Genomic DNA, 13,426 nt, shown 5'->3' on the forward strand with positions numbered 1-13,426 from the left:
TACATATTACACATAATGCATAGATATTTAATTAAATCTTAGAAAATTGTGTTTCTAGCTCATAAACGACACTAATTTTCCTAAGAACAAACATATTTTAATAGACAAGATTTTGATTAACACTAACTCTGAGAAACGTTCCTGATGCTAAAGCAAACAAATTCTGAATCACAGGATACGTCTGATAAAAGAGACTCTGGAATGAAAAACTCTCTTCCTTGGTGAAGAGACTTGAGTGGAGGTACCACATGTACCTGGACAGGTGGAACCCTCAGGATGCTGAGGGGACCCTGAGGGTGGTCCAGGTGTGCCACCCACTCCACCACACACAGCGGCCTGTTTGGGCTGTTCTGAGAAATGGTCAGAGTTACTAGAATTCCTCAAGTCCTGTTAACAGTACAGTTTATTTGCCCCTCAGTACCTGCTGTGAGGTTTTTCATTTTGTTTTCACATGAAAGAGCCTTATTTTCACAATCATAGACGTTTTGATTTTTGAAATGAATGTACATGTCCTATTTGTCTATATCTAGCGATTCTTCTTCATATATGGTTAATTGATTTATGGAGTTGTAGAAGTAGTTTTTTATTCAAATAACAGTCTTAGAAATTCATTTGTATTCATACCCTAATTCCAACATTAATATATGCCTGGATGAACCATCTTCTATACCGCCCTGTATGTGCTTGAATGTAATTTGTCTTTCTACAGAAAATGTCATAAACCATTTTCTTCAGGTCAGAGATGATTAAAGAACACATAAAACCTATGATATTTAGAATTTTGCATTTCAAATTAAGCCTCAAATTGTGTAGACTAATTTGTCCTTTCTAGAAAGTCTGTGTTCTGATGACAAAATGCTAAGCGCTTCCTTTGGATTTACTGAGTATAGTGAAATGTTCATGACTCAGTGTTCTCCATGTGTATGGCATGAATAATATATTAAAACATGAATTCTGGTGAATTTATCATCATCTAATGTTGTATTTATTTTAAACTAAACATAAGTAAATATTCTTCTGGTTTACAGAATGGTATAATTTGTCATCACCTCAAGCAAAATGGTGATGCAAATATAAGCAATATTATGATGCTTCCAATGTTGATGATACTTCAGCAAATCCTGACCAGGATGAAATCTACATAAAAAATACCATCTCTATTGATACACTTCAGGAATCTGAAAGTGTTTAGGCTTCAGCAGTGTTGACTTTGAAGGGAATAATGATAACTAAAACTTTTTACCCCAAACCTTATTTTACAGGTACGTGGTAAATTCACTGTTTAAGAAGTCATTTGAATTTTAATAATTTCTAGTAAATCTTCCAATTTTCAAAAAGATTTCACTTCTAGATATAATTACTGTTTGAATTGTATATAAAAGACTACGTCATGTATCCAAAAATGTTTATACAAGAAAGTAATGTCACAATCTTAGTTTCTGTGTTTCAGTGGAGTTTTAAAGTTAGGAAAAGGGAATGAGGTGATTACAGAGTCATAGTGTTGACATATGTATGTCATAGCGTACAGACAGGTGCATATCCCGAAGCAAAAGCGATAAAGATATGCTGTTCTAATAAAATACTTTCTATTGATTAGAAGCCTGTGCTTGGTAATGATTTCTCCTAATGTAACTGAAGAGCAAATAATTTCATAATTTCGTGCCTTGTTTTGATTGCACACAGTGAAAGAAAAAGGCAAACATAATATTTTATGTTTCTTGTTTCTCTCTGCTCCGTCTCTGTGACTTACGAGTCTGGAGGTGGCGTAGAATAATGTCCCTGTTTTTCCAGTCATTGTTTTGATTCCCATTAGGATTTTGTGCCAGTCTTTTTTTTTTTTTTTTTGAGGTACGTGGGCCTCTCCCGTTGCGGAGCACAGGCTCCGGATGCGCAGGCCCAGCAGCCATGGCTCACGGGCCCAGCCGCTCCGCGGCATGTGGGATCTTCCCAGACCGGGGCACGAACCCATGTCCCCTGCATCGGCAGGCGGACTCTCAACCACTGCGCCACCAGGGAAGCCCATGTGCCAATCTTTTAATCAGTAATAGCAGCACGGTTATTTTCCCTTTTGTGTCTCTTATGAGGTTATATCTGTGGCCAGACAAGATTTTAAAGTGGTCATTTGGCAGAATTTACAAAAGTTAAATGAAGAAAATGTGTTTGGAGCTATCATAGGCTTCTTTTAGAGGGGGAAGCGGCCGGGGGAGAGGGATGAGGGGGTAAGAGAAGGTGGTAAACCTTTTCCCAAAGCCCACCCAAATGTTATCACAATTTAAAGTACATTAGTCCGAACTTCTTTCCCTATAATGAGGATTAACACTACATGTCTTAGTTGTCTTTTGGGGTTACTTTTTTGTAGATTTGACTTACTCGTGAAAAAAAAAGAAAAGAAAAGCCAAAGGGCAGCAAATGTTTCCAGTAAAACCTCGTTTCTCATCTTGATAGAGACATCAAATTACTCTCCATGAGCAGTTTTAATGAACAAGACCGAGTGCTGATTTACTGGAGGACTTCTAACTACGAAATGCTTGTGTAGAGATTCTCTGTCGTTTTTATTCCTACTTTTAAGGCCTTTGCCCATTTCTGTGTGAACTGTTCACACAAATAGGCCAAGCAGAAGCAGTTTAATCAAGGTGGAGAAACGGATAATTTAGAAGTAGGTAGCGGAAGAGAATGGGTTTTCCCACTTTATTCCAGATCAAAGCCAGATGGATGTATTTTGAGACCTTTCCACACAAGAAAGAGAGGATTGGCTCTCACTGAACCTGCTAATTGGGCTCTCTAAATACTGGTCTTTGCTGGAAAAGTGTTTCTTATTGCTATTTTCTCTCAAGTAAGCTGCTCTTATTTTCATGCGCCTCTGGGATGCCTGGTGAATTAGGTGTCTGCTTTCTAATACTATTTCTAGTAGAATTCTAGGGGGGCCCTTGGGAAGGTTCCAGACATGTGAGCTGTTTGGGGGTCTGTTCAAAACACATTTCACAACCACAAATTAAAACCAGAGAATCCATGTGATGAAGTATAACTGTAGTCTATAGGTAACCAGCGGAATCTTTTTAAGGAATATATTCTTATTTTATTATAGGAAAACCTTGATTATGAAACAAAAGTTTATAAAGAACACTGTATAGACTAATACATTGGAAATGAGGATACAATTTACTGATTCTAATTTATCTTGAAGAGTTGGAATGACAGTGGAGAAAAGGCATGATGCTAATATAAATTTATTTTTTAAATAAATGCACTAAGTATGCTTGTTTTATTTTTTCAACAGTATGAAGGATGCAGGAGTTGGGCAGAAGCAGTGGAGGGGTCCCCCGACATCCGCCTGCCAGCAGTGCTCGGGGGTCTCTACCAGCCCCGTCTGTGGTTCAGATGGACATACCTACTCTTCTCAGGTAAGACAACGATAGTCATTTATTATAAAACATATACATATTCATATATGTATGTACATAGTCATTAGTAAGTGATTAAAACTGTTAGTTCTCCAGTGTGGTCATCCAAATACTTTAACTTTTAAAATAATGTGATTAATATCACTAGTTGGGAATATGATTCAAACATTTGTACATTTGTTTCTCCTATACAGAATTTTTAAAGTTTGAAATATTGATTCTGTGAACACTCTGAACCCTCAGATATTAAAACCAACATTTCCTTTCTTGATACTCTGAGAGAGGGCAGAAGCGTTACCATGTATATAATAATGTTAACAGTTACAACAGCTGCCCCAGCTAAAATCCGTCAACATCATTACTATTGTATTTCATATGTTATTTCCTATATTATCTCATTTAAGCCCCCCAAAATTCCTTACAGCAAAAGAGAAAAACAAGTCTCAGAAAGAAATAGCACATTTCACATATTTAGCTGACACCGAAGCCCAGATTTGATGTCTTCTCTGATTCAGTGTCTCTAGCTACATGAATCTGCACCTCGTTTGATGCCCCACATCGTTCAAATATTTAGGAGGTTTTAAGAACTTTACGTAATAGAACGTCGATGAGTTTTCTTTGATTGTGTGATAGGAAGGAATACGGCTCATGACCTCCTACCTGAAACTTCAGGGTCAGATGCATTTATGAATTTAGATTGTTCTAAAATGTATTTTGAGAAGGTAAGATAGCACATTATGTAGTGTCCCCGGTGGGACTTTACCCTGTAATTAAACAGATCAACATTTCTTTTAGAAACTATAGGTATATCCAAGTTAAATACGATCCATGAAGTCTATAAAGTAACCTTACCTCAGTTCATATCTAGTTTTGCTTAAAGCAAAGTAAATTCCAGAAGTTTTTGGCTATCAGAACACTGTGTTTGGTGCCTACCACTTTATGAACCATACTTTTTCTCAGAAAGTATTTCCCTACACCTTGCACCGGCAGTTTACAATTGAGAAGAGGGCTACAGGGACGAGGAAGCTTAATACAGTCAATAGATACGTCCATAGTCCTTACTGGGTGGGGCTACCATGTGCCTGTTTGCTAAAGTTTTCAGGGTGTATGTGGGGGTGGAGATATTGCTAGGAGGAAGGAGTGTGTCACCCATCCTCTCCATACTACCTTGATCTCGGGGACCCTCTGCTTTGCAAGCTGAAATTCCTGCTGTCAGTGCAAGGGAGAAGGAACCCACCTCATATTCTCACATCCCACAGCTCACGATGTGGATCGCATTATGCTGATGCATTAACTCACAACAAAGGATGCAGGTTCTAGTATTCAGCGTGGTAGCTGGAGTTCCTTGGGAAGCAAATTTGACTCCTAAGTTGACTTGATGGACGTTGATGATTGAACAGGTTGAGTCAAGAGAGAGGCTGAGGTCATTCCCGGCATCTCCCTCAGGGAGCCCTGTGTCTTTCTCAGCCTCAGGAATGTACTTGCTGTGGGCCCTGGTGTGTTAGCACCGGGGAGGGTGTCATCCTCCCTGGAGAGGGCCAGCGTTAGGCCGCCACCTGCCTCTCTAGGACCCTCTTGCCATGATCCATTCTCTGACAGGGTACTGTCACAGGGCACAGAGGTACGATCACAAGAGGTTTCTACCTGTTGAGACCACGTGGGAGTCTTTGTCTGATGATTTTAGAGAAACACAGTCTCCCACTCAGGACTAAATACTCCTGCCATAAGTAGGCTAATTCACGTGGATTCACAATTCCTCGGGGTTTCCCACTGTTGTGAAGCCCCAGCTTACAATCCTACACCCTCACTGATATTGTCAATAGAATTATTCTAAATAATCCATCCTTGAATTATTAATTTAACATTTCTTTGGATATGTCTCACTTTCAATGTGTGCCTTGTTTGTATAGAAAGACATAAAAATAAAAAGAACATGGTTCAAATGAATATGAGTTTTTAGTCAACCCAAACTTCAATCCTCATTTCTGTTGATTCTCATTTAAGTTCGTGATTTTTTCCACTTTTGATCACCAATTCTAGCCTTCAGTGTCTACACTGACAGCAAGCTGAACTGTATAATATAATGCAAACTAAATAGTGATCTCAGCCCAGGAGGAACCCAGGCTAAACTCTTCTTACTAACACTTTTTAGAAATTCATGGGATTTAAATTCACATGAAGGCCTCAACCTTTCTCCTGTGAGACAGGCATTGCCCTGGGCTCTTTAGGCATCCCGAACAAAGACTGCAGAGGCCAGTGCCGTCTGGAGAAGCTTATCTTGTCATATGAACAAGATAATAAATAAGGCAGGTGCAGGAGTCACGGGACCCTTCTTCCGGCTCTTGCCTCACTCAGCTTTGTCAGTGACCAGGCAAACGCTGACAGGGCAGATTTAAACAGCTTTTGGGGGCTGGTGGGCATTTGCGCTCAGAGTAAAGGTAGAGCTCCAAATCCCAAGCTCCGCGCAATCCGGGAAGCTCCTTGCTTGGAGCTGAGTGATCCTGATATGATGACGACTGACCAGAGCCAGGCCATCTGGTCCAGAGCGAGGGACCCTACATCTGGGTCTTCTTACCATCCCTCTGTATTACGGACACCCTGCACTGACGTACAGGGTTTTCGGTTCGGTTTGGTTTTTGTTTTACTACTGCAAACCATATTCCTATATGTTTTATTTTAGGCCCACAATATTTTCTCATTACTTTCAGCTCAATTTATCGAGATGAAGCATTAAGTTATATTCCGCCGTACAACATAATTGGAGGAGAGGTCGTTACAAAGCACAGTAGGTCCAGGCGCTGGGGCTGAGGTGAGAAAGACAGTTATCAGAAGGTCTCCGAAGGAAACTTTAGTCAAAGGTCGTAACAAGGATTTAATCTTGGAAAGTGCGCCTCATGACACAAAGGAACCGATTTTGAATAATTATTTTATTAGCCTTCAAGCCCTGAATGTGTCAGCTTGTGTAGCCGTCCTCAGAGGAGTGTTTTTAAAATGTTTACAGAAAAGGCAAAGGCACAGATGAATAACTGAAAACATAGATTTACTTGGAGAAATATTGGGACTCGTGATTTTCATAAAAAGTGTTTTCGTAATGTTATCTAATTTTTTTCATGTTAAGAAAAGCGATGGACTATTTTGGAAGTCTACTTAATCATTCTGTTCAGAAGAACCCATGTTTTCCGAATTCTTCCGAATTCAGCAGTAGCAGAAAAATGTAAATATAAGTCTGTTCAAGGCTGTTTGAGAGGTAATCATTCCTGAAATTGACACAAAAGGTGAAGGTCTCTGTTTCTTCCTTCAGGCAACGTCTCTTTGCATTGTGTTGCCTGGCTTCAGTGAAACCAGGAATTGTTCTCCAATGTAGCATCTATGTTAGAACTAGGGCATGTTTGTGTCTGACTTGTGTAGGTTGTAAGCTATATCTGCTGAGCAGAAGTCAGCAAACAATACTGATGTTCTAGAGCTCAGCCGGGTGTCTGTAACGTGAACTCTCCAGGCACAACGTGCTGGGTGGTTTTTGATACTTTTTTCTGATTTTTAGTCATGCAGTGCTTGGGAGCTGAACTATTGCAATAAATACCAGTCAGTATAGGAAACTGCGTGTGTGTGTGTGTGTGTTGAGGAAAGGCAAGTAAATAGAAAGCTTCTGCGTCTTATTCTGCAGTTCCCGACACCAGCTGCAGAGATGCCACTTAAATTGGTTTGGGACGAGGCCCTGGGAATCTAAATTTTGAAAGCTCCCCAAGTGATTTTTATGTGTAGGCATGGTTGAGAACCACCGTTGCATCTCTTCAATCTATTGCCTTTGAATTCTTAGATATAACAGTTGTTGTTCTTGTATTTAATAAAGTAGAACAGTAACATTAGCACTGAAGTGGAAGCATTTACTCTTCCTTGTAATTTGAGAAAATTCCATTGTAAGTTTCCACGTTCTCCTGTTAGCATTTGGTATTTACATGTCCTGCCTTCCTTCCCCTGAACACTTTGAGCTCATTTTATTTTGAAAGATCGACAGTCAGGAATAGATGTGCACTGTTTCTCTTTGAACTGCTTTTCAACTTGGCTTGGCTTTTGGCTCCTGGCTGGGATGCTGTATTTTTGAGAGTTAAGGCTTTAATCTCTCGATACCCCAAACACCTGCATCTCCTTCCCCAGGACTTTGCTTCATGGATAATTTTATGCTTTTCCGTAGCCTTGACAGAGACGTAGGCTTGCTTTCCTGACCTGTTCAAGACTCTTGAGTTATATATATTGAATGAGTTTAGGACAGTGTTCACTAGTTTCTACATTGATATATTGATTTATTTTTGAAATTATAATCTTACTTTTGTGTGAGTAACTGTGTGTTAAATGGTCTTTCACCAAACTCCATAGATATTATAGAGGTTTTGTGATTTCTTTAATTTCTTTAATTATGTTTAATGTAGTTCCTTAGGAGAATGAAAAGTTGGGAAACGTACGTGTTGTCACACACTTATCTTTGAAGTAGCGACCATCAGTAAAATCTGAATCTACGTTTTGACCCGTGGTCTTTACCGCTTGTTTCGCACTCTGCCTTGCCAGTTGCTCCATGACACACTGGACACTCTTTGCCACGGCTTCACCAAGACTGACAACATTTACCAGCAACTCAGAAAATGCCAAATTCAGTGATTATTCCAAAGCTCTTTCCTTATTAGGTGGAAATGAAGTAGTGGGCAGTGTTATGAGTCCCTTATCATCTTCTGCTTCTTTTTGTTCTCAAATCCCCGGTGGTCCTAGACTGTGCAGTGACCACCTTTGGACAGAGGCTTAGCGAGGACCTGGGTGCCTTGCCCCAGGGCACGGAAGTTCGGCCACGCTGCTGTGACAGCTGGACACTGAGTTCTGAGGGCCTTCCCAGTGCTCGGACCACTGCCTCCCAGGGCGGATGCCAGGGCTCGGCTGTGGGGACCTGCCCTGTGCCTGCCTCTTGTCTGACATCTGCTGTAACCTGTGCATTGATCTTGCAGTGCGGTGGCCCATGACCTTTTCACTACATTGAACTTCATACTCTCATATAGATACGTGTGTCTACACTGATCAAGCATTTATTTAGCTCTTTTTGGGGGCAGATACTGTAAACGCTTTGAGTATATTAACTTACGGTTGTCCCTTTTATAGATGCACTGATGCACAGAAGTGAAGTAATTTGCCCAGTGTCTCAGTGAAGTCCAGTGTCCATTGTCTAAATTGAGATCATTTTTGCTTTTGCTTTTTTTTTTGGCTGTGTTGTGTCTTCGTTGCTGCCCGTGGGCTTTCTCTAGTTGCGGTGAGCGGGGGCCACTCTTCATTGTGGTGTGTGGGCTTCTCATTGCAGTGGCTTCTCTCATTGTGGAGCATGGGCTCCAGGCACACAGGCTTCAGTAGTTGCGGTGCGCGGGCTCAGTAGTTGTGGCTCGTGGGCTCTAGAGCACAGGCTCGTAGTTGTGGCACATGGGCTTAGTTGCTCCTCGGCATGTGGGATCTTCCCAGACCAGGGCTCGAACCCATGTCCCCTGCATTGGCAGGCGGATTCTTAACCATTGCATTGCCAGGGAAGTCCCCACTTTTTTTTTTTTTAAATAGGAATTTGGAGCAGAAAACCTTTTTAAAAAATTAAGTGCCCTTCATTTTTACTACGCATAATAAATGTGATAACTATTTTTATTTGAATCACTAAGTAAAGATGGCAATATATGCCCTTTAAGTTTATAGTTGCTTGTTTGTCACTGGTTTGAAGCCTGTGGTTTCAGAGCCATTTTTCAGAATTATATTTTTAGAGATTTTTGCATGATACAGAAGCCTAAATCATCAGTTTTCTATGGTTATAACTTCTTGTAGAAGACAATCTTCGGTGTTTTCTTAGGAGACTGAAAGTTTTAACTCTTAGGTTTGTGTGTACGTGGTGATTGGTCTTTGTGTTTGGTAAGAGGCAGGGGGTGAATATCACTTCTTCAGTGTAGCCAGTTGTGGGAACATCCATTTGTTGTTTTTGCCCCATCAGATTGCCTAGGTTTCTTTGTCAAAAATGAAGTGGTCCTGAAAGTGGGAGTCTTTCTGTGTCTGTTTTTTTGGGTTTTTTTTTTTTTTTTTTTTTTTTTTTTGCGGTACGCGGGCCTCTCACTGCTGTGGCCTCTGCCCCTGCGGAGCACAGGCCCAGTGGCCATGGCTCACGGGACCAGCCGCTCCGCGGCATGTGGGATCTTCCCGGACCGGGGCACGAACCCGTGTCCCCTGCATCAGCAGGCAGACTCTCAACCAATGCGCCGCCAGGGAAGCCCTCTGTGTCTGTTTTGTCTCGGGGAATTATTCATCTGCCCCTAGGATGTGCCGCACAACCTGTTTGCCTGTATCTTTATGTTAAGTTTTGAGTTCAAGTGCTGCAAGTCTGACTTGATTCCACCTTTTCAGTGCTGCTTCAGCACTTGCCCTTTGCATTTCCATATGAATTCTAGAATCGGTCTGTCATTTCTACAAAAAAACAGCTTGAATAATCATTAAGATTTTGTCAAATCTGTAGATAAATTTGAGGAGATGGATAACAATCTTCAAATCCACACACTAGGTATATGTCTTCATTTTGTTAGCTAAAGTTAATAAAAGTTTTGTAGTTTTTGGTATAGGGACCTGTAATATTTTTTGTTAAATGTATTGCTAACTTATTTTTATTAATGCTACTGTAAATTTAGTTGTGACGTTTATTTGCTAGTGTATTGTCATATAACTAATCTTTCTATACTGACCCTGTTTATTGACACCTTGCTAAATTCACTTATTTCTAACAGTGTTTTGTTGTGGCTGTCTCAGGATTTTCTACGCCTATAATCATCCTCTTTGAATAGACACAGATTTATTTCTTCCTTTCCTTCTTTTTATGCATTTTTTCTTTTTTTTGCCTTATTATTCTGGTTAAGGCTTTCAGTACAATGTTCAATGTACCTCTTTGCCTTAATCCAAATTTAGGAGAAAGTTTTCAGTATTTTACCATTAGGTATGAAGTTACATACAGGTTTTGTATATGCTAATCAGGTTCTTTGCAGCCCTCGTAGAATAGAACATGCAGGGTCAGTGTCTATATTTTGTGTTATTATCTATTAAAAATGAGAGAACAACACCTATGTTCACTGGTGGAATCTCCGTGCTTTCTTAGATAATATAATTTTTGCCTTTTCAATGAAAGGAACTTGTATTTTGTAAATATTCCACAGGGTTTGCATTTCTAAGGAGACGGTTTTCTAAAAATCTTGACATATGTAGAGCATGCTTGAATATGCATATTCTCTAAGGGAAGTGTAATAACGGTAGTCGTTGGCATGTAGTAGCTGTCGCTGTTAAAGTCATAGAGGCAGGAATTCCTAAAATAATTGAGCAACGATGTCAAGTAATGGTCTAAATATTTTGTGCGCTAACCTGATATTTAAAACAACCCTAGAAGACAGATTCTCTAGTGGTCCACAATCATTAGATAAGGGAGAGGAGACACAGAGCAGCCGTGAAGCTGGAAAGTAACGACGCCAGGATCAAGGTCAGCTTCAGGCACACGGTGGCCACTGTGCTGTTCTGGGCGTGGACAGGCCAGCGAGCTCCTGATTGATGTCCTTATCAGGCCTGGGTTTTACCCTAGTGATGTCCTTTGTAACCTCAATTATTCGTCACTTTATCAAGAAGCTAGAATCATGATAGGCAATAGGAGAGATTTAGAGAAGACATGTATATTCCAGCTCTTTTAAAAACTCAGGTTATAGCAAGATAAAGAGGCATCCATGTGTGAAGGTAACTGAGGCATTCTTACCCTGCTGGTAGAAGGCGTTCCCGCTGAGATATACCATGAGTTTCTAGCAAGTTCAGGGCCAGCGTGCTGGTAGCACCTTTGGAAAAGCTGTGTCTGCATCTCTTTTGTCTAAATCACAACTCGTGCCGGCAGAGAAAAGATTCTCAGAAGGCTGATACTGAGTGCCTGCCTAGTGTGTGTTGATGGCTGCTCTTAGTTACTATATTAATGCACGTATTTATTAATGTAATGTGATAATTTTCATATGAATTATTCCTCAGACAACAGTAGGAGACACAAAAAACACTCACTAATAATTTAAAGATAAGGAATCTGAAGCACAAAGATATTAAATATATTCATAAGGTCACAGGGCTGGTAAACAGCAAGGCTAATAATGTGGCTACAAATAAAAGTACGAAAGATAGGAAATAATATGTAATAAATCAGTGTAATGTAATACGGTATGTATTTATGCATATTAATGATTTATTAATAGCAATGTGGATAACATTATTATAGGAATGTGGTGTTAATACAGTGAGAAATTATTTTTCTCGGCAAAGAAAAGTCAAGTGTGTCCTGTATAGTATGTACTTATATGTGTGTAGATTTATAATCATGTAAATTATGGAATAAACACAGTAGTGTGTGGCTGTCATACCCTTCCAGTGAACGCATGGGCAAATTATAGATTTCCTGCCATCTCTCTGTGATCACTGTGTATTTCAATGTCTGTTATCTCGCTCCACCTCAATGCTCTCCACCAAGGAAATTGATCCAGTTCTGTGAACAGACAACAGGTTAAGGATGCTATGGCTTCTGAAACAAGCCAATTAAACAAAAGCCAGCTGAAACTAGGAGGTAATTAAGCTCTAATATAGAAACTGGGGGGGCAAAAAAGAAATAATACCATTATTGGGTAATAAAATACCATTATTGCGGTACAATATTTATACCTTTGAACCTGTTCTCTTACAGACCTGGGGTTTTGGATTTCACCTCCTCAGAGCAGAGGTTGGGGAAGCCCCAGGGATGATAAATAGAATTTAAGGGATTCTGTGTACTCAGTACCCCGACACTTGAAAATCCCAACATAAGTTCTCTCTGTAGAAAAGTACCAGGAATCCAGACTCCTAAGGATTCTCCAGATGGTATTCTGCCAACTCTTCGTTCACATACCAATAAATCTTATAAGGAAGAAACAGACTAATATAAATAAACCAACAAACTAAATGACAAAAGCCAACAGGTAAGGAGGGAACAATCTAAGAACAAAACTAGACAGGTTTCAATACTTAAATATCAAAACTATCAGATAAATAATTAGGTAAAACAGAACATACAACCACTATATGAAATGTTTTTAACGTGTAAAATGTTTACAGACTTAAAGTGGTGTTGAAAGATACAGGAAGACCAACATAATTTCAGAAAATATTAGATTTGCAAAATAACCAAATATGACCTGTTCAATTAAAAATATATTTAAAAATTAAATATATTTAATTAGACATTAGATGAAGAGAATTAATGAACTATAATATATGCATATGCATGTGATAATATGCATATAAAAAACAGAAAATATATGTAACAAAAATAAGTTAAGTATATAAACATAATGTCTATGTGTATATATTTGTGTATTTATATATTTCAGAAAAATGACTGATATATTTCAGAAAATATTTCAGAAAAATTATCCAAAAAGGGTAATAGGGGATAGAGACTAGAATGAGAAGGGATAAGTAAATTTAATCTGAGATACAGAAAGAGAAGCCAGAAATAATAAGGTGGAGAAAATGTTAAAAGAGATATTGAAAATTTTTCCAGAAATGTTGAAAGGCATGAATCTACAAATACAAGAAGTACAATGTGCCAGGTGAGAAAAGTAAGAAGAAATGATTGATTATCAAAATAAAATCCAGCCAGATTAAAAAGCCACATTACTTGCCAAAAATATTATACCATTACACAAAGATGATCTCAACAAGATTAATGGAATTCATAAAACAGTGGAAAAGCACACTTATGATATTGAAAGCTAAAGATAATTAAAAGCAGATACTTCAGGAGAAAGTCTCTTCCAAGTCTGCTACACAAACATCCTCGTACAGAACAAATTGTCTGTGCCTCTGACGGGAAGACATGCATAACTATGCGTGACCTAGCAGAACTGGCTCTTATCATATCCACCCTCATTCCCTATCTTCTTGGCCAGAGACTTCTCCTGTAAGTACCTCGCTCCATC

General features: G+C 39.3%; 1 protein-coding gene across 1 annotated transcript in view; it reads left to right on the forward strand.

Moving 5' to 3' along the window:
• Nucleotides 1-13,426, forward strand: part of LOC132427627 (testican-3) — a 432,143-nt gene that overhangs the window by 246,937 nt on the left and 171,780 nt on the right. Inside the window, exon 5 of the mRNA XM_060015323.2 lies at nucleotides 3,278-3,401. Coding sequence (XP_059871306.1) covers nucleotides 3,278-3,401 — 124 coding nt within the window. The remainder of the gene's footprint in view (nucleotides 1-3,277; nucleotides 3,402-13,426) is intronic.

Source organism: Delphinus delphis, chromosome 6, assembly GCF_949987515.2.
Source record: "Delphinus delphis chromosome 6, mDelDel1.2, whole genome shotgun sequence".
NCBI lineage: Eukaryota > Metazoa > Chordata > Mammalia > Artiodactyla > Delphinidae > Delphinus > Delphinus delphis.